This window comes from Sus scrofa, chromosome 3 (genome assembly GCF_000003025.6).
Source record: "Sus scrofa isolate TJ Tabasco breed Duroc chromosome 3, Sscrofa11.1, whole genome shotgun sequence".
Lineage (NCBI taxonomy): Eukaryota > Metazoa > Chordata > Mammalia > Artiodactyla > Suidae > Sus > Sus scrofa.
The window spans coordinates 58,963,470-58,987,385 of NC_010445.4; the positions used below are offsets into that span (position 1 = coordinate 58,963,470).

General features: G+C 53.4%; 1 protein-coding gene across 1 annotated transcript in view; it reads right to left on the reverse strand.

Annotated features, from left to right (window-relative positions):
- Positions 1,072–23,916, reverse strand: part of ATOH8 (atonal bHLH transcription factor 8) — a 37,080-nt gene continuing 14,235 nt past the window's right edge. The window contains exon 3 of the mRNA XM_013995991.2: positions 1,072–2,135. Within this exon, the coding sequence (XP_013851445.2) occupies positions 2,130–2,135 (6 nt within the window). The 3' untranslated portion in view covers positions 1,072–2,129. The remainder of the gene's footprint in view (positions 2,136–23,916) is intronic.

The window sequence follows — 23,916 nt, forward strand, 5'->3', positions numbered from 1 at the left end:
CCACACAGCTCAGTCCTTGGCAAAAGCCACGCCTGGCAAACACTGGTACAAGAGGAGGAGGCTCCCTATAGCCCCAGCCTAGGAGCCCGAGGAGCAGACAAGGGAGGGCGACACTGGGCGGAACCTCGGGACAGGTGTGCATCCTGCAAGGACCCAGCCTCCTTCCCTCGTGGCCTCCCTCTCCTTGGGCAGCCCCAGCCCTCCTACCCAGCCCTCAGCCCTGACAGCCCTTTCCTAGTTTGCATCTTATTACCCCTCCCCATCCCCCTTGGGTCGTTATTATCCCATCCCAGGCCCACTGAGGTGCAGTGACAGGACAAGGCCACACGAGGACTTTGGGCAGGCACTGGATTAAGGGGCTGGAAAGAGGGTAAGGGCACAGTCTTTGGAGTGAGGCCACCATGATGTGAGAACAAGTCACTGACGGGTCCTATCTCCTTGGACCTTGGTTCCTCATCTGTACAGTGGGATTAAAAATTCAGTCCCTGGAGTTCCTCTCATGGCGCAGCAGAAAAAAATCCAACTAGGAACCATGAGGTTGCGGGTTCGATCCCTGGCCTCGCTCAGTGGGTTAAGGATCTGGCAGTGCTGTGAGCTGTGGTGTAGGTCAAAGATGCAGCTCAGATCCAGCGTTGCTGTGGCTGTGGTGTAGGCCGGCAGCTGTAGCTCCGATTCGACTCCTAGCCTGGGAACCTCTATATGCCATGGGTGTGGCCCTAAAAAGCAATCAATTATCCAATCAATCAATCATAAAAATTCAGTCCCCACCTTATAAACTCATGGTATGGAGTAAGTGAGGTTCAAATCTCCTCGAGTGTTCCCGACCTGGTCTCCTGGTCACTAGTTTAGGCTGAGGCCATGGCGAGGGCCCCCCACCCCTTACACACATACACACACACACACACACACACACACACTCTCTCTCTCTCTCTCTCTCTCTCTCTCTCTCTCTCATTCACAGACTGCCTGCTTCCTGAAGGGCTCCTCAACCTCTCCCCTCCCCCACAACCCTCCCCAACTGACCGGCCAAAGTCCTGGTCACCCACAGAGTCCAGTCAACATGAGCAACTGTTTTCTTTACATGTTGGGGCTTTTACTTCAATTTGAAGCAGGTGGTTGAGCAGAGATGTGAACAGCTTTGGCCTTTTGAGCCCAAGGAAGGAACAGGCCTTGGCTTCAAACATGCCCTCCTCCCCGCATACTGGCCCATTCCCCTGGTCCCTTCCTCCCCTCTGCCCCCTCAAACAACCCGTCCCAACCACTGGCCTCCAAATGGGGCGCCATCCTGTGTGCCCAGTCAGCAGGGCGGGCCCCTGGCACAGACTGGTGGGCTGGGCTGGCCGGGGGAGCAAAGGCAGGTCACCTTGGGGCAAATCCCTAGAGTCGGGTACAGGTGGTCACTGCTGCTTCTTCCCTCCGTCCCCCATCCCCTTCCCGTAAAGCTTGGGGCCCAAGAAGGAGCCTAGGCCCAGGGACCGTGGAAAATCTGCTTCAGAGCCCTGGGCAGCCAGTAGGAGGGAGAGAAGGGCCAGGATCGCAGGTCTCACGCCCCACAGGCACCCCCAGCCTCCCTCTCACAGCCCCCAGAAGGCGTATCTTGCGTCCAGGAAACCAGCCAGCCAGGGCCCAGGGCAGAAAGAGTTCCAGGTCAGAGGGTCAAGCACTTGCAATGGTCACCAAGTGCCTCTCCCTTTGGTGAGTTCAATCGCTGACTCATCTTTGGTGTGAGATGGGACCCAGGTAACAGGAGGAGCAGTGGTCAGAGGGCAGCAGTGTAGCTTTTCACTGTGGGGGCCTTCTCACCCCGTTTTGTTCAGTGTCTCTGTTGAATCTTTGGCAATGAATTTCTGCAGCCGGACGATGGGCCTCAGGCCCGGGCAAGGGGAAGGCTTTGCTCTTCCCGCCCCACCAGGCAGAGAGCAAAGTGCAAAGTCATCGTGGAGTGGCTGGGGGGCGGGGTGGGGGGAGAGGGAGGCAGGAAAGCTCCTGTCCTGAGAGCCGGTGGTCTGAGCATCCGGTGGCACCTTAGAGAGGAAGACGAGACTGGACCTGGCGAGCTCACCTTGTCTCAAGCTTGCCTTGAGGGAAAGAGGGCCCTTGGCAGCGTCCCTGGACCAGCCCACGGCTGGTCACTCCTGAAAGAAACAACCGATGGTCAGAAGCGGCCCTTACTGATCCCAATTCCAGACACCCGGTACCCGGCGCTGGCATCACAGCACTTTCTCTCACTTAACCTCATAGCCTCCCCAGGCAGGGACGGCATGTTAAAGATCAGGAAGGATGGAGCCAGCATCTGGACCCAGGACTGGCTGCCTCCACAGCCCACATGGTCCCCTTCCCCCAACCGCTGTGTTTCAGAGCCACTGCTGATTTTGTTGGTTTGGGGGAAGGCGCGTGGTTTCAGGGAGCAGAGGAAACTTAGGGCCACCTTTTCCTGAGACCGTAGTCCCCCAGGTCACACCTCTGAGAGATGTCAGAGTCGGCCGTGCCCCCCACGGGGATGGCACCCACCCCTCCTTCTCCCTAGACCTTCAGACAAAATACTACCCCAGTTACCGAGAGGCTAACTTAGGTGCAGCCCATCCCCCTGCCAGCTGGGCTTCAGTGTCCCTATCTGCAAAATGCCAGTGTCCTCATCTGTAGTAGAAATGAAGTCTGACCTTGGAATTCTTCTTCTTCTTCTTCTTCTTTTTTTTTTTTTTTTTTTTTTTTTTTTTACCTTCTAGGGCCACAAGTGTAGCATATAGAAGTTCCCAGACTAGGGGCTGAATCAGAGCTATAGCCTACACCACAGCCACAGCAACACCAGATCCAAGCTACATCTGCAACCTACATCACAGCTCATGGCAACGCCGGATCCTTAACCCACTGATCGAGGCCAGGGATCAAATCTGCACCCTCACAGGTACTAGTGGGGTTCATGACTGCTGAGCCACAAGGGGAGCTCCTGACCTTGGAATTCTAACCCAGAAAACAGATGAACTTGGCTCTGGTCTATGTGGGTCAGGAGAGTTCAGAGACAGAGACCCAGAGTCTACAACATTCCCTGTGACATGGGGCTCTGAGAAGCCAGTGGCTTCGAGGCAAACTTGAAAACCTCTAGCCTCTTTCTGTTCCTTGCCATCTCAACTTTCAGAAACTTCACTCTGGCAGCTGAACTTGGGGTTGCTCATGAGATAACCAACCAGGGGGTGTGCTTTGCTATTAGGGAGACACAAGAGATGAGGGAAGTCATGGGGGCTTTTGGGGGCAGGGGGCGGAGCGGGGCTCCAAGCCCACCCAGAACACACAGAAGAACAGCAGCCTCAACCCGGCCGGCACACTCCTAAGAAAGCAGTTCCAAACACTTCTCTTTGGATTCTTGCAACAACCCTGAACCAACAGCTAAGTACTTATTTTTTGAAGCGAAACATCTGTCAGGCACCTCCGACGTGCTAGGGAGCTTTCCCACATCCCCAGCTCAGAGGTAAGTGCTACAAGCTGGCGGCACCCGGATTTGAATCCAGATCAGCAGTGTTTATTCTACCACACAGAGGTGGCTCCCGCTGAAGAAAGGGAGGCTTAGGGAGCCGGGCTGGAGCCAAACCACGAGGCTGGAGGGGCTGCTAACCGCAGACCCTGGTGAGCCTCAGGCCCGGGGCTCGGCAGGCCGCCAAGGTGTGAGGCTGGGGCAAGGCTGGAAGTGGGGTACAGGGAGGGCCAGGGAGCCCAGCCAGAAGGAGGGTGCGGCCTCCAGCTAATAGAGGCTAAGGAGGGGAAAAGGAAAAGTGAGAAGAGGAAGCGTCTTATGTGGTGAGTTCAGGCCCACATTCCCGGAGCCCATGGTGCGGGGCTGGCCCCTGCAGGAATCTGCTTTTTGTTACCGAGTCTGAGGAGGAGGATTAAGAAGCGGAAAGGAAACCCATGGGGATGGCACTGGGTCTGTGGTCCACAGGGTGATTTACAGCCCGCGTCTTCCCGGCGCTGGCTGCCTGGGCGGGCCCTGCCGAGGACGGGCCTAGAGTTTCTCCCTGGCTCGGTCTGCCTGTGGTCAGGGGAAGGAGCGGACGGCTGGGGCAGCTGGAGCCATCATGCTGGCTGTCCTGTAAAGGCGGCCGCCCGGCCGGGCCCAGCCCCAACACCTCGGTCCCAGACTCCGCTGAAGCCTTGGCTGCCAGCCAAGAGCAAAGGAGTCGGGGGTTTCTGTCTCTAAGGCCTGCCCTTCGATTCTCAACCCCACCCTTTCCCTAGTGTCTACCCTGGGCCTGCGTCCCCACCACCCACCTTGGTCCAGGAACCCCAGCACAGTCTCTGTCCATCCAAGGAAGGCTTATGTCCACTGGGGCACCGTGGGAAGAACACCGGGAGGCCTTAGGTGCCAGGACCTTTTCTGCATTAACTGGCTGTGTGACCTGGGGGAACTCCCTCTCCCTCTCTGTGCTTTAATTCCTTCACTTGTACAGCAGGGACAGGTATCTGGATCAGCACTCCCCAAAGGGTGCTCTGCAGAATAGTAGCTGGGTGAGATATATCCCATGAGTTTGCAAAACATCGCAGACCTTGGCCCCATCTTGGAAAGTCACTCCATATATTAATATATCAAAGGCTCTGAAAAGTCCTACAGTAAAGACATTCCTGTGGCTTTATTAACCCAGTGTTTTCCCAACACGTTTGATTGTGTGATGGTGAGAAGTGGAAACTCACTCCAACCTTCCTGTTAAAAGAAGCTTATTTAAGGCTACACCAGGGAGTTTCAGAGAGGCCAGGGGAAGGTCTCAAGAAAGCTTGCAAACCTAAGCAGGGACAATCCAGGGCCCTTCTTTCTAGGCGCCTGCCAACAACATCACTCAGCCACTTCCAGGCTCTGCTTCTTTCCTGCCTATCTGCCCACTGGCCCAGTATCTCAGTATCTCAACCCTAATCACCCAGTGAAGGCACCAGTTGGTCCCGCCTCAGTGAGATTTCTTCCCCTAAACCAATCAACTATGGCTGAGGCAGGAGACAAGACTATAGATGCCATCCCTTCAGAAGAGGTGATGAGATTGTGTGTGTGCACGCATGTGCACATGCACGCATACTTGCAAATAAGGGGGAGAGGGTGACACATACTCCCCACTGTAACAATCACACCACAGACCTGTCTCCTGCAACCCCTGGCCACATCCTACATGGCGTCATGTGAGAAGCACAACTTGAGGGCCTCTTGCATCCCCTCCGGCTCTGGCCTTTTGTGGGCAGTGTTTCCACTGTGGCCAAGGCTGTGGGTACCACTGGCTAAGGCTCTCTCTCTGTCCTGTGAAGCCCTCTGCAGCGCGGGCCCTCAACACAGAAGATGCCCTTTAAACACGGGTCCTGCTGCTCACTAACATAAACTTTCAAAATGCATCTCAGGGCCCTTTCAGCAGGCCTGACATTCTACATCCAATGGAGGTGACATGGTCAGTAGGACAAAGTGGCTGAGTTGATCACATTCCAAAATCATCTTTTTCTCTGTTGCGTTGTCTGTGGTCAGAACATAAACTCCTCGAGGGCAAGGACATGGTCTGTTTTGTTCACTGTTATAGCCCCAGAGCCTAGATTCGTCCAGACACACAGTAGCATCTCATTAAGTATGTGTGGAATGAGTGAATAACTATTTCCAGTCATGGGCATTTTATTTACTAGAAAGTTTAGGTACTATGGGAGATGTTTCTTATTTCTAAAGGAACATTGAACATTTTTGTAACCATACAAATGCTTCAGGGGAATTTTCGGTAATTGTTGGGAACTCTGGAACAATGTTGCATCTTTTTGCTTTTGTTCACTTCCAGTTTTTAAATGTCTAATTATACCTCCTCTGCTTACTAAGTTTGTCTGTGGCTTTAAGTAGACCCGTTTCCTCTCTTGATTACTTCTATGTGCTGCAGGGTCAGTATATCACTTTGGGGGCATTTAAAAAATTATTTCTGGAGTTCCCATCATGGCGCAGTGGTTAACAAATCCGACTAGGAACCATGAGGTTGTGGGTTCGATCCCTGGCCTTGCTCAGTGGGTTAAGGATCCAGCGTTGCCGTAAGCTGTGGTGTAGGTTGCAGATTCAGCTTGGATCCCGAGTTTCTGTGGCTCTGGCATAGGCCAGCAGCTACAGCTCCGATTCGACCCCTGGCCTGGGAACCTCCATATGCCATGGGTGTGGCCCTAGAAAAGACAAAAGATCAAAAAAAAATTATTTCTGTCCATAAATTATTTCACCTTTTAAGTGCAGTTTCAGTCATTTTATGTTCTTAACCATTTCTCACTGTTTTCAAATTATACTTTTTTTTTTTTAATTTAAGCAATTTGGATACAGCCTCCTATGCGCAGAAAAAGATGGCAGAGTTCCCACTGTGGTGAAGTGGGTTAAGAATACCACTACGACAGCTCAGGTCACTGAGGAGGTACAGTGGGTTAAGGATCTGGTGTTGCTGCAGCTATGGGGTAGGTCACGGCTGCAGCCTCGATTCAATCCCTGGCCCAGCAGCTTCCATATGCAGTCATTATGAAAGAAAAGAAAAGAAAAAGAAAAAGACATCAAATGGGGTTGAAATCCTGAGGTTCTTTTTAGTGGCTTTTCCTAAAAGGAGCAGTTGGATTGCAAATGTTTTTATATTATTATATTGTTATTATTATGGCTGCAACCTGCAGCATATGGACATTCCCAGGCTAGGGGTTTAAATGAAGCTGCAGCTGCTTGCCTACGTCACAGCCACAGTAATGACAGATCTGAGCCACATCTGCAACCTATACTACAGCTCACGGCAACACCAAATTCTTTAACCCACTGAGCGAGACCAAGGATCGAACCTGCCTCCACATGGGTACTATTCTGGTTCTTAATCCACTGAGCCACAAGACGAACTCCTGCAAATGTTATTTTAAAACTTAAATATAAAAGACAAGCAGGGAGGGCATGGGAGTATTTTTTAAGGCCTACACTATCAGGCATTATTTTACTTTTCACTCTTACGTACACCAATATGTGGGCTAAAAAGGGGGTTTCGTGTTTGGTTATAAATGCTGAACACTAGGGTGTACCTTGGCCCCAGAGTCGATTGGGGCTGAGGGGCCCTGGGAAGGCTGGTTGATCTCTCAAAGCCTTAGTTTGCTTGTTTTTAAAAGGAGCACAGGAGTTCCCGTCGTGGCACAGTGGGAACGAATCCAACTGGGAACCATGAGGTTGCGGGTTCAATCCCTGGCCTCACTCAGTGGGTTGAGGATCCAGTGTTGCCGTGAGCTGTGGTGTAGGTTGCAGACGTGGCTCGGATCTGGCGTTGCTGTGGCTCTGGCGTAAGCTGGCAGCTACAGCTCCGATTAGACCCCTGGCCTGGGAACCTCCGTTTGCCGCAGGTGAGGCCTTAAAAAGACAAAAAGACAAAAATAAATAAATAAATAAAATGAGCACAGTAACAGTACCCACCTTCTAGGTCGGCGGCAAAGAACTAATGGGACAAGAGAGCCATGCCCCCAGCAGGGCTTGGCACACATTTCAGCAAAGAGCCGGGCCTTTGGTGTGACTCACTGGTGTTTAAAAACATAAAATGGCATCATAGGCGTTCCTGTAGTGGCTCAGTGGTTAGGGAACATGACCAGCATCCATGAGGACACGGGTTCGATCCCTGGCCTCGCTCAGCGGGTTAAGGATCCGGCGTTGCCATGAGCTGTGGTGTAGCTTGCAGACGCGGCTCAGATCCCGCATTGCTGTAGCTCTGGCGTAGGCCATCAGCTACAGTTCCAATTGGACCCCTGGCCTGGGAACCTCCATATGCTGGGGGTGAGGCCCTAAAAGACAAAAAAGACCAAAAATAAATAGATAAATAAATTTAAAAATCTTTTAAAATGGCGTAATAGGCTGAAAAATCTCAAAACAAGTAACCAGAAATAGCCATAATGAACCAACAGTAGTCCTGACCAATCTGCTTTTGACACATTTGTTGTTGTTGTCATTGTTTTGTTTTTCCTTTTTCAGCCACACCCTGGGCAGATGGAACTTCCTAGTCCAGGGGTTGAATACATGCAGGAGCTGCAACCTACACAGCTTCAGCAACACTGGATCCTTAAATGGCTGGGGATAGAACCAGAGCCTCCATGGAGACAAGCCACATCATTAGCCCACATTGCCACAACAGGAACTCCTTGAAAATTCCTTTTAAGGAATAAGTACAGGGAGTTCCTGTTGTGGCTCAGAGGGTTAAGCACCTGACTGGTATCCAAGAGGATGCAGGTTCAATCCCTGGTCTCACTCCGTGGGTTAAAGATCTGGTGTTGAAAGCTGCAGCTTGAATCTGGCGTTGCTGTGGGTGTGGTGTAGGCCAGCAGCTACAGCTCAGATTCGACCCCTAGCCCAGGAACTTCCAAATGCTGCAGCTGTGGCTGTAAAAAATAAATTAATTAATTAAAAAAGCACTATTTTTAAATTATTTGTCATGTCCATGATGAATGAATATCCAAAGTGTGGTATAATCATGCAATGGAATAGTACTCAGCCACAAAAAAAGATGCATGACAGAACTTGGATGAACCTTGAAAACAGTATGCTGGGTAAAAGGAACCAGACACAAAAGCCACACAGTACACAATTCCATCCACATAAAATGTTCAGAACAGGGAAAAATATAGAGATTAATGGTTGCCAAGGGCTGGGAGGGAGAGAGAATGCTAAAGTACATGAGTGTCTTTGGGGGCTGATGAAAATGCTCTTAAATTGGCTGTGGTGAGGGCCACGTTTTAGTGAAAATACTAAAAACCATTGAATTGTACACTTGAAATAAGAAATCTATAATCTCAACAAAACTTAAAAATGTTGTAAATGCATAGGTAGTACATGTTAATTATAGAAAAATGAGAAAACACAGAAGGGTGAACAGAAGAAAAACAATTAAATCACCTCCATCCTCCCACTGAGAGAAACTAGGATTATGCCGGGTGTCTGCTATTCCACATTTTTTCCTTTTTTTTTTTTTCTTCAGCTATAGCTGATTCATAATGTTGTGTTAGTTTCAGGTGTACAGCAAAGCGATTCAATTTGTATATATATTCAAGTGAACATATATATACATACTTTTCAGATTTTTCTCTCTCATAGGTTATTACAAGATATTAACTTTCCTTTCCCGTGTTATACAGTAATTCCAATATGATTTACTGATTTTACATGTAGTAGCATGTATCTGTTCATCCCAAACTCCTCATGTATCCCTTCCCATTTCTTTCCCCCTTGGTAACCATAAGTTTGTTCTCTATGTCTGCGAGCCTGTTCTTATTTCATAAATCCGTTCGTTTGTGTCATTTTTTTTTTTTTTAAGAGTCCACATAGAAGTGAAATCATACGGTATTCGCGTTTCTCTGTCTGACCTCCCTCACTTCCTAGGATCACCTCTAGGTCTCTCCATCCACACACTTTTCCACGCTTAGGCAGACCCTTGTTGGATGTCACGGGAGTGGAATCAGCTTGCACAAACTGCGCTGCAAGCTGGTGTTTGTGTTTTCTTGAACACTCCAGCCCATGCATCTTTGCATTTGGCAGATCTGCTTCCACATCTCTAAGGGCCAGGCTCTGCTGGGGTTATTCTGGGCACAAGCACAGGCCTGGGCTTCGGGCCTCCAAACTTCCCAGGGAACTGGAAGTAGGTATGGACCAGCCCACCCCCAGCGCCTCCCGCCTGGCCTGGCCTGGGCGCCATGGGTGACAGGCGGGAAATTTATGAGCAGTTGGAGCTGGCTGCTGTTTGCCGAGGGCGGGGACACGGCATGAATCAAGGATCACACTGTGTCCGGGCTGGGAGGGCCCTCGAGGTACCGGGGTGTCTAAGAGTTGCAAAGTTATGACCACAGCCCCTTGTGAGCCGGAAGCATCCACCTGGGGACCATGCACTGGGAGAAAAATTCATGTAGTCACCAAAGATTTATTGAGTTCCTACTGAGTGTCAGCTCCGTGACAGGCACCGGGGTTAGAGGCCCTACCCTGGGGCAGCCCATCGTCTAACCCCAGGGGCAAAGCTGAAACCACCCTTGCTGGAAAATGCTGTTCATTGTGCCTCTTCCCCAATGTCGTGTTCCTCAAGGCTGCTCACCAGTGGCGTGAGTAAGACCGCAGGGGCTCCCGGCTGCAGTGTGCAGACAGCTGCCTGTGATGCTAAGAGGCCTCCCTGCCTCGCCGGCCCCAAGTCGGAAGCACGGGCAAGTCCAGCAATCTAAACCCCTCGCTGACTGAAGCCAGTGGATACGTTCAAACCTCAGGGTCAGTTGAGGACACACAGAAGAACTTTCTTTTTTCTTTTTTTGCTTTTCTTTTTCTTTTTCTTTTTAAAGCATTTTAGGACTGCACCTGTGGCGTATGGAAGTTCCCAGGCTAGCGGTCGAATCAGAGCTACATCTGTGATCTACAACCACAACTCAAGGCATCGCTGGACCCTTAACCCAGTGAGCAAGGCCAGGGATCGAACCCACATCCTCATGGATGCTAGTCGGATTTGTAATACACTGAGCCACAATGGGAACTCAGAACTTTCTAGCGGTAAGAAACAGCCACCGAGTAACCCTGGGGACCCCTCCTGTGCTAAGATACTGGAGGTGGAGCTGGGGTCCAGACACCCCAGGCTGGCGCTGAGAGGGCACCATCCACACACACCTTCCCCCACCCCGTGTACCCTCTCCCGCCATGTACCCTCTGTCCCTGAAGAGCCTTGCTGGGGGTCATTCCCACCCTGGGAATGGAGGGTCCAGGAGGCCAGGGTTCTGCTGCTTGTGTCCCTGCTATGTCCCCAGGCCAGGACAAGGAGGGCCAGCTCCAGCCCGACCACTTGCCCCCCAGACCCACCTCATTGCAGGCTGGGGGAAATGTGTTCCTCCTCAGGGTCTTCAAACACTTCATACCAACTCCTCTGCACCATGAATTATGGTTGGTGCAACCGCCAGAACCCACTTGCTCACCCCAAATAGCTCCACCATGAGCGCCAGAGACAGGGGACCAGGTGGTTCTCGGCCCTCTGTCCTCCCAGGCCTGGGGACAGAAGTTAGCGAGTCAGCGCTCCCAGCTGCCATCCACTGAGGTGGCCTGGTCCGGCGCCAAGCTGTCTTACACAGTCCCGGGAAGGCCGCTCTTACTACTTCCATTTTGCAGATGTGCACATGGAAGGCCAAGGTCACGCAGCTGGGACGCCACAGAGCAAGGCAGACCCCCCGCCCCAAGCCCCTAGAGGCTGCAGCTTCTTCACTGGCAAATGAGACTAGAAAGCTCCCAAGCTATCCATCCAGCTGCACCTCCCTTGGTTCTAAGAAAATGTCAGTCTTTCTTCCTTGGGGCCTAAGGGAAGGTGGCTAACGGTGGGAGGCCTGGCACTCCCAGAGCCAGGCTGAAGCTCAGACAGTGCTCCCCGGGGCCTGCAGGGGACAGGCAGGCAGACCCAGGCTCCACTGGCTTCTCTCTCGGACTGTAGGCCACTCCCTCTGGCTGCCAATCTCTGCTTCCCTTTCCATGCTCCGCATGGGTCTCCGTGCCAGCTCTCCTCCGGCCTCTCCTCTGTTTCTCTCTCCATGTCCGTCAGCCTATTTGTCCTTTTTGGCCCCTTCCCTTCCCTCATGGTACGGGGCACTGCTAGCTGGCCTGGGGGAGGCCTGAGGCCCAGCTGCTGTGGCCTCCCATCTGCTTCCCATCCTGTAGGGTGGTCCAGCCAATTCCACTTGGCTCCACGCTGCTCTTCCAGACCCCAGAAGCACAAGGAGCCCCTGACCTTGCCCCACTGACAGAGAAGGCGCCCAGGCTGGACGGGAGTGGACAGCTGGGCAGACAGGTGGCCCAGCCAGGTGAGGAAGGCCCTGCTCTCTCGTAACTTCCTGGCAGGCCCTTAATCAAGTGACCCTCGCACAACCCCCACCACACACAACACACACATACATACCACACACATACACACACCCCCAGCCACAATGTCGGGGGTCCCCAGGGCTGGGGCTCACTCCCCATCACTGCAGCTCTCAGTGCCTCCCTCCCCACTTTGCTGCTCCTCTCCCTCTCTGACCCCCCCGCCCCCAGCAAGGGTCTGGCTGTAGGTATTTCAGGACCAGTGGGGGCAATAATGGGGTGGCTGGGAGAAACCACAAAGTCCCTGGGCATCCCAAATAACCAAATAACTTCTGCCCAAACTGTGCGATTGCCTCCCCTGCCCCCCCCCCCCATCATCCCTAAGCCCCTCATTGCCAGATTCTGGAGCTGCCATGGGATCCAGGCGGGGTGGGGCCGACCTCTCTGATCAGGGCTCTTTACTCACAGCCACCCGAACACATCAGCGACACCACAAAAGTAGTGGGAAAAGAAACGCATCTTTCACCCCCACCCACGCACACACAGGCACTGAAGTGCATGCACATGCACCCTGCTGATAGGCAAAGCGCTGTGGTGGTTAATGTGCCAGCTACAGCATCAGACAGCTTCTGTTTGAATCCTGACTTCCCCAGTCTACCAGCTGTGTGACTTTGAGCAAGTTGCTTAACCTCTTTGTGCCTCAGTTTCTCCACCTGTAAAATGGTAATGATGGTAATCTACTGGATGAGGCTGTAAGGAGGATTAAACACCACAGCTGGGAAGCCAAGCCCTCAGGGTTAGGCAGCCGTGCGCATACACGTGTGTATGTATGTGTGTGCGAGGGTCTCCCCTGATTTGCCTGTCAGCTCCCCAAGGCAGGAACTGTGCCTCCCCATTAGGTGACCATGGCCCCCCCTTGGGACTGGCACAGAGGAGCTGCCCATGAGATACTGTGGAAACAGCTGGAAACATCTCACTTGCTTGGGTTTCCATGCTTCCATTCATCCAGCAAACACGTACTGTGTATTCAGACTGTGCCAGGCTCCATTCGGAGCCCCGGGGATCTTGCGGTGATCGGAACAGACAAGTTCTCCCCGCCCCAAGTGTGGACCCCTGGAGAGAACGAGCCCCTGTGCAGAAGTGAGCTTCCCTGGAGAAAGGAAGCCGTGTGCTTTCTGGGCCCAAACAGCTTGGACGGGTCCCAGTTCCCAATAATTGATGCACTTCCCTGCATTCTCTGTCAGCCGCTACTGGATGTACTTCAGCTTCCTCTTGACAACTCAAGGTCAAATACAGGAACATCCGTCTACAGAAGACGCCCCAAGTCCCTGAGGCTTCTGGGGCCCTCTACCCTGACACGAAATGGCCCGGTGCCTCTTGACTCTCCTGAGCTTCTGGCGTTGATCTTTTTGTCCTTCCGTTCCTTTCCACGCCATTGGGCCACTGGTTGTGGTTCTGGGGGCTATCACTGCACCTGTTCCAGCAGCCAGCCTTCCAGGGGCTTCTGCTCCGCTGCTCTGACCTAAGACACTAGGGAGTCAGGCGTGGAAGAACTGTGCGGGGATTAAGTACAGCAGGTTCCAAGGACAGTCCTCGAGGGGCTCTCCTGCGAACTTTCCTGCGTGGCCTTTGTGTCATTTAGTCTGAATTCCAAAGGGTGGGGCCCTTGTTTGTTTTGCTCTCCAGAGTGACCCAGCACCTAGAACAATGCCTGGCACACAGTAAACACTCAAAACTATTCTTAAATAAACGTTCAGGGTCCTTCAAGCTTCCTCCATCTTTTATTTATTTATTTTTGCTCTTATAACAAGAGATTGAATAAGATCCACTCCGTGTGTATGTGGAGGGGGTGGATGGGCCAAAGGGGACCAACCTTTGCAAATAACCATGCTGGCTGCCCACTCAGCTCCTGGATGTGTTTGTATGTGTGTGTGTGTGTGTGATGGGAATGGCGTGGAAGGAGGGCATCATTGTCATGGAGGGGGCAGGAGGTTCTCAGCAATGACTTGTCACTGTTCTTCAGGTTCTGGGTGGGCCCACTGGGCTGTCCCCATGTACCCAGCTGCCTGGCTCTGTCCTGCCTGCAACCTCGGGACCATCTCTAAGAGCTCCTGACCCCTGGGGGAGCAGGGAAGTTCTGGAACCCTCGATGACCTCTAGGCACCTCCCCAGAGTGTGTATCACCTGGACAGGAACTCAGCCCACCACACGGGATGCCCCCCATCTGATCCTGGCAGGGAGTGCCTACAGATGCCCGAGCATACATGTGCAAGTACACACACACCACACACACACACACACAGAGGGACAGACCCAGTGTCTGCCGCCTGGCAACAGAACCAAGTCCTCCATGGGCAGCCCAGTCTAAGTCACTGGGTGGGGCGGGGACACTCGGGTCCCCTCTGCCCACCTTTCTGATGGACCCGCGGTGTCCTCCAGGACCCCTGGAGATGGGCACACAGCGCACCCAGTTGATGAGGTCCTTACGTGGCCATCATTTCCCTGAACGCTCCTCACCCGTGGAGTAACCTTGTCTCATGCGAAAAGTGAAGCTTGGAGGAGGCAAGTGCCTGAGGTTACAGAGCTCCTGAGTGGCTGGGCTGAGACTCAGACCCCCCCGACTCCCAGCCTGGGGTCCTGCGCTGCCAGACACCCCCTCACCTTGGAAGAGTAGAGGGCAGTGGGAATCTAGATTCAGGAGCACCTAGGTTTTTTTTTTTTTTCTTCTTCTTCTTCCTTTTTTGGTTGCCCCAAAGCATATGGAGTTCCTGGGCCAGGGATCAGATCCAAGCTGCAGTGGGGATCTACACTGCAGCTGCAGCAATGTCAGATCCTTAACCCACTGTGCCAGGCCAGGGATTGAACCTTCATCTCAGAGCTGTATAGACAGCACCAATCGCACTGCACCACAGTGGAAAGCCCAGAAGCACTTGTTTCATGGGGCCGAATGAGCCTGCAGGTCTGCCCGGCCCTACCCAGCCGTGCGGCACATGGTGACTTCATGCCCCCGATCTAGCTCCTGAGGTTCATACTGTGCATCTAGAAGGTCACTGAAGACTCAAGAGAATAATGGGCATGAGATGGCTCTGCAGACAGAAAAGCACTGTGCAGAGGGACCAGGTCACCAGTGCTGAGATCCTCTGAACCTCAGTGCTATCAACTGAAAATGGCCCTCACTTGGCAGGGCTGTAGTGGGCAAGCTTGTGGAGATGGGGGTCTGGTGCTGTGGTTAAGGTTATGACACTAGTTAGCTCCACCGGGAAGAGAACCACCCTGTCACAAGTCAGGGTCAACCTTCCAGGAATGTTTTCCCAGCTGAGAGGGCCCAGTGTCTTCCTCAGTTTTAGGGAGAACATCCCTTCCTTCAGGGCAGGAAGGAGACATTGGGGCAAGACTTATTGAACTGGTGAAGAGAAACACTCTTCCTGGCAAGGCCCCGCCCTGCCTTGGATGTAGTGTGTGGATGAAGTGCTCAGTGCCACGGCAGCCACTTTGTAGCCATGAAGTGAAGACCAAAAAAAAAGGAGCCCAAAGCCTTAGCCTCACCGGAGCCTTGGAGCCAGGGAACAGCGGCCTCCCTTCACCTTTCCTAACTGTGAGAAACAAGAGCCCCATTAGCTTAAGCTGCTGCTTGAAGGGTTTCCGTGATCTGAAATGCAAAGCTTTCCTCACTCATCCAAAAGAACAAGGGCCTCAACTCCCCAAACAAGAGCCTGGGGGAGCCCAGGCGCAGTTCCCTGGCTGTGCCCTGAAGCCGCTAGTTCACCCTTCCCTAGAGTCTTTGCCTTCAGCCCAGAAATATTCAGCTTCAGCAGTGTGGATTTTAGTGGAAGAAATGCTGTGTTATTATCTGGGGACTTCCTGTATGCCAGGAGCTGGGATAAAAAGATGAAAGAGCTCCCAGTCTAGTTAGAGAGATGCCCTAAACACACACTGTGTAACATAATGTGATGTAGTATAGAGTTTTAATATCATATAATATATCAGGTAACATATCACCTGCAAATAAATAAAGACATAAGATGAGCTCTAAAATATCACTATCTGGAGTTCCCGTCGTGGCGCAGTGGTTAACGAATCCGACTAGGAACCATGAGGTTGCGGGTTCGGTCCCTGCCCTTGCTCAGTGGGTTAACGATCCAGCGTTGCCGTGAGCTGTGGTGTAGATTGCAGATGCAGCTCAGATCTGGTATTGCTGTGCCTCTGGCGTAGACCGGAGGCTACAGCTCCGATTCGACCCCTAGCCTGGGAACCTCCATATGCTGTGGGAGCGGCCCAAGAAATAGCAAAAAGACAAAAAATAAATAAATAAATAAATAAAATATCACTATCACATAATGTTATATCATTATGTCACAGGATGCTCTTCTGAGTTAGTGTCTACACACCTCTGTGGTAAGGGCAGTGAGGTGTCTGTGCCACAGGGCCCTGAGAGGAGGCTGGGGTAGGGGTCAGGGAGGGCTTCCAGGAGGAGCTGAGCCTTCCAGAATGAGCAGGAGTTAGCCAGCCAGACAGGAGAGAAGGGCATTCCAGGCAGAAGGGACAGCATGAGCACAGTGGCCAAAAATAGCCCCTCTGGGAGAGTGAGGAGTTCCATGTTGCTAGAGTGTAAATTGGGACACAAGGAGTGACCGGTCGGAGCCAGGTCACTTAGGGGGATAGTCAGGTGCCATGTAAGGGAGTCTGGCCTCTACCCTTGGCCTGCGGGGAACCCTGAGGGGTCCTGAGCAGGGGAATGAGGCAGACAGACTTGGCTTTCGGTAGCGCTGCTGGGAGGGGCTCAGGTGGGGATAAGCTGAGCCAGGGAGCATCTGGGCAGCTGGGCCAGGTTCCCGGTGGCCATGGAGTCTGGGCGGAGAATGGAGCACCTTGAAAGTGGGAAAGCCTCCCTACTTCACCCTCTAGAAACAATTTTTTGTTTGTTTTCTTTTTAGGGTTGCACCTGCAGCATATGGAAGTTCCCAGGCTAGAGGTCAAACCGGAGCTGCAGCTACTGGCCCATGCCACAGCCACAGCAACGCAGGATCCAAGCCAAATCTGTGACCTACACGGCAGCTGTGGCAATGCTAGATCCTTAACCCACTGAGCAAGGCCAGGGATTGAACCCACATCCTCATGGACAGTATATCTGGTTCTTAACCTGCTGAGCCACAACAGGAACTGCTCTAGAAACATTTAAACCGGAGTTTGAGGAAGGCAGGGATCTATACTTTCCCCTTAGACCAGCCTTCCAGTCTGCAGAGACAGGTAGAAAGAGGATGACCGGCTCAAAGTCAGATGGAGAACCAGGGCCTGCTGGCGCCTCCTGTGCCAGGCTGTCCACTGTGCCGGGGGTACAAGCTCAAGGCTGGGCAGGGGGAAGGATGGGCCTGGTGGCTCAGTAGGAAGGCAGCCCTGTGCACCCAGCCCCCACACCTCTCCCTTGTCCTCTGGAAGCCCCTGTGCTAGAAAGCATGTTCTGGTCACTGGGAAGACCCCACATCATCAGCAGGGGTCTGGGGCCAGCAGCCACTCCTTCCCCAGGCCCTCCTCACCTTTGCCCCGCAAAGACCAATTTCTCAGGCAGGAGACACAGGAGGAGGGGCAGAGTTCACAGACAATTCCCCATCCTTTGTGCCACTGATCCCTGGGTAGATTGGGGCAGGGAGGGGGGAGGTGGCAGGCTGGCATCTCCCAGATAGGACACTTAAACAAGGCCACCCAGCCATGCAGCCCCCCAGGGCAGAGCTGAGACCAGCCTCAGAGGCCAGACCAGACACCTGCCCACAAGGCTTAGCATCAAAGAGGGATCTAGGTCTGAACCCAGCCCTCCAGATGAGATTAATGGCCCTGAGTTGCCATAAACTGAAACTGGGAGCAGAAGCACCAAGAGTGTAGCAGGGGGCCTGAGCAAAGTGCAGATGAAACGCCCTCCAAAGCCCCATCCTCAGCTTGTAAAGAACCGGAAACCCCCAGCAGTGTGGACCACAGGCTTTTTTGGGGTGAGGGGTGATGGAGCTCCTTGAGTGGGAGGGCAGGCAGTGAAAAGGGGGTGCAAGAATTGAGAATGGAAAGGGGAAGTCTCCAGTCCCCTGTCCCTGACCTGCTGACCCCCAGTCACCGCACTCTGACACTGAAGGATGTCCCTCTCCCCACCTCCACCTGCAGCCCTGGGCCTGGCTCTCAGCTCCTCCTCAGAGGTCCGGGGAGTGAGGAAGGCAGCCAGGCCCTGCACCCTACGGGCCCCGGACAGGCCACCTGGTGACTGCTCCCAGGAGGTGCCCAGATTCCAGGCGGACATCTCCCAGAAGTTTCTGGCGGCTGTGGCAGCAGTTCTTAAAAAAGGCTTCGTGTCATACATAATGCAGTCAGCCGAGGGGGGGCCAGTTTCATTAATGCCAGCATCCTCCCAAAGTGTCTTGGTGCTGCTTTCTGATGAACTGATGGGGGTCTCTGCCCTGTCTCTGCCCCCTCCCTGCTTCTTCCTTGGGTTTATGACCTTCTGCGGCCCTGCCCACAGCGTGCCCCACCCCACCCCCACCCCTTCTTTCTGCCCTGTCTCCTCCAGCTAAGGTTTTATGAAAACGGTCACTTTCGGGAGTTCCCGCTGTGGCTCAGCAGGAATGAACCCAACCAGTACCCATGAGGATGCGGGTTTGATCCCTGGCCTCGCTCAGTGGGTTAAGAATCTGGCATTGCCATGAGTGGTGGTATGGGTTGCAGACGCGGCTCGGATCTGGCGTTGCTGTGGCTGTGGTGTAGGCCGGCAGCTACAGCTCCAATTTGACCCTTAGCCTGGGAAGCTTCATATGCCATGGGTGTGGCCCTAAAAACAAAATAAGAAAAAGAAAAAAAAAAGAAAACAGTCCCCTTTAACCATCCCCAATTTTAACAGCTTTGAGAAGGAAAAAAACAGTTCGGCAGCATCCAGAACTAATTAGGTGGCCTTCAGGCACCTTCGAGGAGGAAGAAAAGCCACAACTGGTGCAAGAAGAGGAAGAAACAACATTAAAAGAAAAACAAGAGGAAACAAAATAAAAAGCAGAGATAAAGAGTCAAGAGAAAACAGCGGCGCCTGAGAAACAGGGATCCCAGCCGCCAACTTTAACGGCGTCCAGCCCTGTTATTCATAAGCGAGTTTCCTCTCTCACAAAGGACCTTTTGCACGGTTTTCCCTGCTGCCTCCAAACCAGCTGCTCGCGCTGTTGTATCCTGAGTGATGATGAGGCTCTGAAAGGGTTTTTTGGGAACAGATGGCCAGGGGAGAGCTGGGGAATGTGCCAGCAGAGGGCTGGGCGGGCTGCCAAGGCCTGCGGTGACTGAGTGCTTGGGCTTCCAGCTCGCGTGCTTTCCCTGCCCTCTGCCCTCCGTGGCGCCAGCAGGCCTTCCCAGCGAGCGCTCGGAACATCTGGAGTCTGGGGCTGCCAGGAGGGGGGGGCCACGGCGGCCGGGCGGGGGACCCTCTGTTCCAGCGGAGCTCCCAGGGCCTCGCCACCAGGCCCGCCTCGCAGAACAGCTAATCAAAACCACAGCGCCCGAATGGGAACCAGGCGCACTCCCAGCTGCAGCCAGAGGCCGCCAGGCGACTTAACCCGGTGTCAGGCCTTGCTGGCGGCAGCACGGGGGGGGGGGGGCAGTCCGGGCTGCTGACACCCCCCACCCCAGGCCAGCCCCCGCCCCATGCCACCCCCAGGGCTATTGGCTCCCTGCAGCTAAATGGAGCCTCCACGCGCTGCTGCCCAGCTGCTTACATAAGAGCTGTTGCTCTGAACAAGGCCCGGCACCCGAGTTTGCTGGGGGTCCCCTGAGTGCAGGCCACCCTGCCCGGCGGTGTGTGTGAGCTTCAGAGCCCAGCTCCACCACGTCCCAGCTGTGTGGCCTCAGGCCAAGCTATGCTCTGCTCTTGGCCTCAGTTTCCCCTACATGCAATGGGAGAAGTGGTACTAGCTTGTGGGCTTTGCACAAGGAGTAGGGATAACGTCCGGGTGGCACGAAGTGGGCATTCAGTCTCAGTTGGTGCGGCTGTTGGTGACAGTCTGTCTGTTAGCATTATTAGTGCACTTTCGCATGTTCTTTGATATGAGTCCGTGAACTTTGAAAGCCCAGGGATTTTCTGGGCTGGCTGGATGTAGGACCAGGGGTTTGCCCTGATTGCTGGAGAAATAAGAGTCCCCATTCAGAATTATTTGCCCTTATCTGCCTTTTGGCTGGTGGACCATTCATTCATTCTGGACACTGCCCTTTGCTGAGACATTCCTTCCTGGGGTTCCATATGAAGTTGTTACCTTGCAGCTATAAATTCATGAGATTTCCTTTCTCACTGAGAAAATGCCAGCCCTTCCTTGAATGGGATCTTGTTTCATCCTCCCAGCGCAGTGGCAAGAAAGGTAGGTAAGCTCTCACTTTACACGAGAGAGCTAGAGGATCAGAGAAGTTAGATAACACACCCAAGGTCACACAGCTAGGAAGTGTCAGTACCAGGACTCAAACCCAGGTCTCCGGAGCCAAAACCTGTACCCTTCGCCTACTTCATGATCTTGCCAAGTCTCCCTGTTGTGCTTTTATGTGCCTTAAATGACAGCACCTCAGAGAACTGAAAAGAACCGTAAGGTTCTCTCAACTTAACCCCTGCCTACAGCATCCTGGACGAAGGGCCACTGAGTGGATACAGGAGTTTGGGGGGGGTACCTTGGGTCAAAGAGATGTTCTGGGGGGTTCTCTGAGGGGCGGTGGGTTAAAGCACCAGAGGGGACTTTTCACATCTCTGTGACCTTCCAAGCATGAGAGGCTGCTTCTTTCTCACTGACCCAGACCCCAAGTTTTCCTTCATACCCAGCATGGTGGAGAGAAGGGTGGGCTTTGTGTGTGCCTGTCCAGAAGGGAGAGGAGGAAGTGATAAGAGCGTGAAAGGAGAGGGGAAAGTGGCCTCCCAGCCTCTACCCCACCTGGGGACCACCAGGGAACTTCAGAGTGCCGAGTTCCACGTTCCGGGAAAGCCAGCTCCCAGTTAACCTAGGAGGCTCCCTGGCCCACGACCCCTCCAGTTCAGCCTCTGCCAGACTTGCGGACTAACAGTGTCAAACGGGAGAGGAGACACGGCAGCTGAGAGAACACTCCGTGTTAGAACAAACAGCTGGCGACAAACGTCTATGTAATTGGAATGCCAGAAAAAATAAATTGCATCCATTTCTATGACGAGAAGGGAATCTGATGGTGGTTTCCCACCCACCCCCCTTCTTTCCCAGCATAGACAAACTCCTTGGGCCTTGAAAGCAAATGATCTTTAATTCAGTAACATGGTCCGAAAGATGTGGAAACAGGGCCTCCTCTCACCACCCCACTTCCATGTGGATGGTCGGACAGGGAAGTGGCAGGAGACCCAAGCACCTCTCTTACTGGCCAGTTCCTCAGGCCCCTGAGCCCTGATTTTATTGTTTGTGTAATGACTCCCTCTGAAGGATGGCAGGAAGAGTCAATGAACAGGGTGCTATGTCAGAAGTACTAAGCATCAACCACCATGCCATTAGAAGTACTAAGCAACGAGCACCATGCCTGGCACATGACCCATGTTCTCAGAAAGCCAGGTATTATCAGCATTCTCTAGGTGCATCGCACTGGGGTCCAAATAGTTTCTGTGACTTTCAAATCCATGTGATATGCCTGTGATAGCAGAGGGGCAGGGATGATAACACATTAAGTCATTTAGACAAAAAAAGGGCTGAGGTGACCTCAGCTTGAAAAGTCTAATCAGATAGGGTCTTGGAAATCACTTCCGGAGTCAACTCACCTTACAGAAGTGGAGACCGAAGCCTCAGTGGGGATGACTACGTACGTGGCAGGTGGGGACAGTGCCCCTCGGTGGGCACCCTGGGGACTTCGGAGGCCCTGCACATGGGGTGGGGGTGGGGCTGCTGGCTCCAGCCAGAGCAGGAACATTGGAGACTCCACCTCACACACTCTGAGGCTCAGGAACAGGCCTGTCTGAGGGTCCTGTCTGAAGCTTAGGCTCAGCCACCCAGACAGAACACTCTCAGCTCCCACTGACCCGTGCAACCCCAAACCAATTGTACCACCTCAGCTTGCCCCCAGCACCAAAGCTACAGAAGTCTGCACCAAGACGATGTTTCCTTTTTCTTTCTTCCTTTTTTTTTTTTTTGTTTTTGTTTTGTTTTGTTTTGTTTGCTTTTTTTGCTTTCTAGGGCCACAGCTGTGGCACATGGAAGTTCCCAGGCTAGGGATCGAATTGGAGCTGCAGCTGCCCGCTTACACCACAGGCACAGCAACACAGGATCTGAGCCTCATCTGCGACCTACACCACAGCTCACGGCAACACCAGATCCTTAACCCACTGAGCGAGGCCAGGGATCGAACTCACATCCTCATGGATACGAGTTGGGATCTTAACCTGCTAAGCTATGGTGAGAACTCCCCAAGACGCTCTTCCAAAGAGGAGTCTGGCTATCCCTGGACCTGCCATCACCACGAAAAACCTCCCCTGCCCAGAAAGCTGCAGGAAAGGAGGGAAGACACGGATCTGCTGCAGCTACCCCAGCCTCTGGGCCTCCTCCAGCTCCGGACCACTCACAGGTGAGGGGCAGCCTCTGGCCTTGCAGAGCCAACCTTCCCCAGCTGGCAGTATGGCTACAGTCACAACCCCCAGGGTCACCAACCGCTGCCCAGGCCTCTGATACAGCCCTTAGCTCGACGAACCATGATTCGCTTCTCTCTCCCCACCTTCAGCCGGGGCCTGTGGTCAACTTAGGGCAGGAACTTACTGATCATTTATCACCAGGGCTTAAATTATGCCATCAATGTTACTAACTCCTGCTGCTGCTGCTGTTATTATTATTATCAGTGTTATTCAATGGCTTAAAATCACTGGGAGGCGGTGCCACAGATCTGGCGATGCCCACCGGCCCAGGTGTGGAACAGTTCTGCTGCCCTTCCTCCTCCTCCTCCTCCTCCTCCTCAGAAGCTCCCAGGAGTTGCTGCTTTAAAAACAGGAGCTGCGGAAACATGGCCCAGAGCCAGGTGCTTAATGTGCATTATCTCTGGCTGCAGCGGGGAGTTGAGCCGAGCTCTCCAGAGCCCTTCCACTCCTCCCACCTGTCTCTCTGCTGGGTGGACTCTGACTGGCCTCTCGGCACCACCAGGGCTTCCAGGGGGGGCCCTGAACCCCCAAAGTCATGTCCCGTGAGGCCCAGAGAAGGAGGACTCACCCCTCAAGGGATGTGGGTCCCCACCCCCGGCCAGGATGGGCTGAGATGAACAAAAGGATGTGCCTGGATCCCAGAGGGTAAGTCAAGGTCACTTTTTTTTTTTAGCTGCTGGCCTCTGCCACAGCCACAGCAACGCGGGATCTGAGCCGCGTCTCCAACCTACACCACAGCTCATGGCAACGCTGGATCCTTAACCCACTGAGCAAGGCCAGGGATCGAACCCACAATCTCATGGTTCCTAGTCAGATCCGTTTCTGCTGCGCCATGGCGGAAACTCCAGGGTCACTTTAAATCCCATTCTTAACACAGGTCTGGAGGGACCAGGCAGCTGGCCAGAGGACACTGAGCAAGATCTCTCAAGGAGGCGTCCTGGGGAAGGAGGTGGCCCAGCCTCTGGGGGCCTGTGAACTGAGAGGGAGCCACCCTGGGGTGGGCAGCTCAGAGTGCTATCAATGGCCCTGGCGATGATCATTTATGAAGGACTTCCTTCCAGCTGGTCACTGATGTCGGCACGTTTGCTAGTTTCTTCCATTCTTTGCGTTCTTTATGACTTATTAGAATGTAAGCCTGGCTCACTCCCATCCCCAGGCTGTCCTGGGTGGCTGCAGGGGAGGGGTAACAGAGCTTGATCTGAAACCCGCATCCGCAGGCTTTGTCTGAGGGGCTACAGAGGGCCAAGCCCACCCTACCGCAAACACCCATCAGGGTGCCCACGTGCTCAGGATGGGATTCTCCAGTGTGGAACTCGCTGCAGGTGCTCAATAAACATTGCATGAATGAATGAATGAGCGAATGAATGAAGGAGTGCATCTGCAGGGACACCAGCTCCCTTGGTTCTGGTTAACCATGGTAGCCTACCCTAGCCACTCAGGCCTACTATACAGGTTACGGAAGACCATCCCCCAGGACACCTTGAAACTC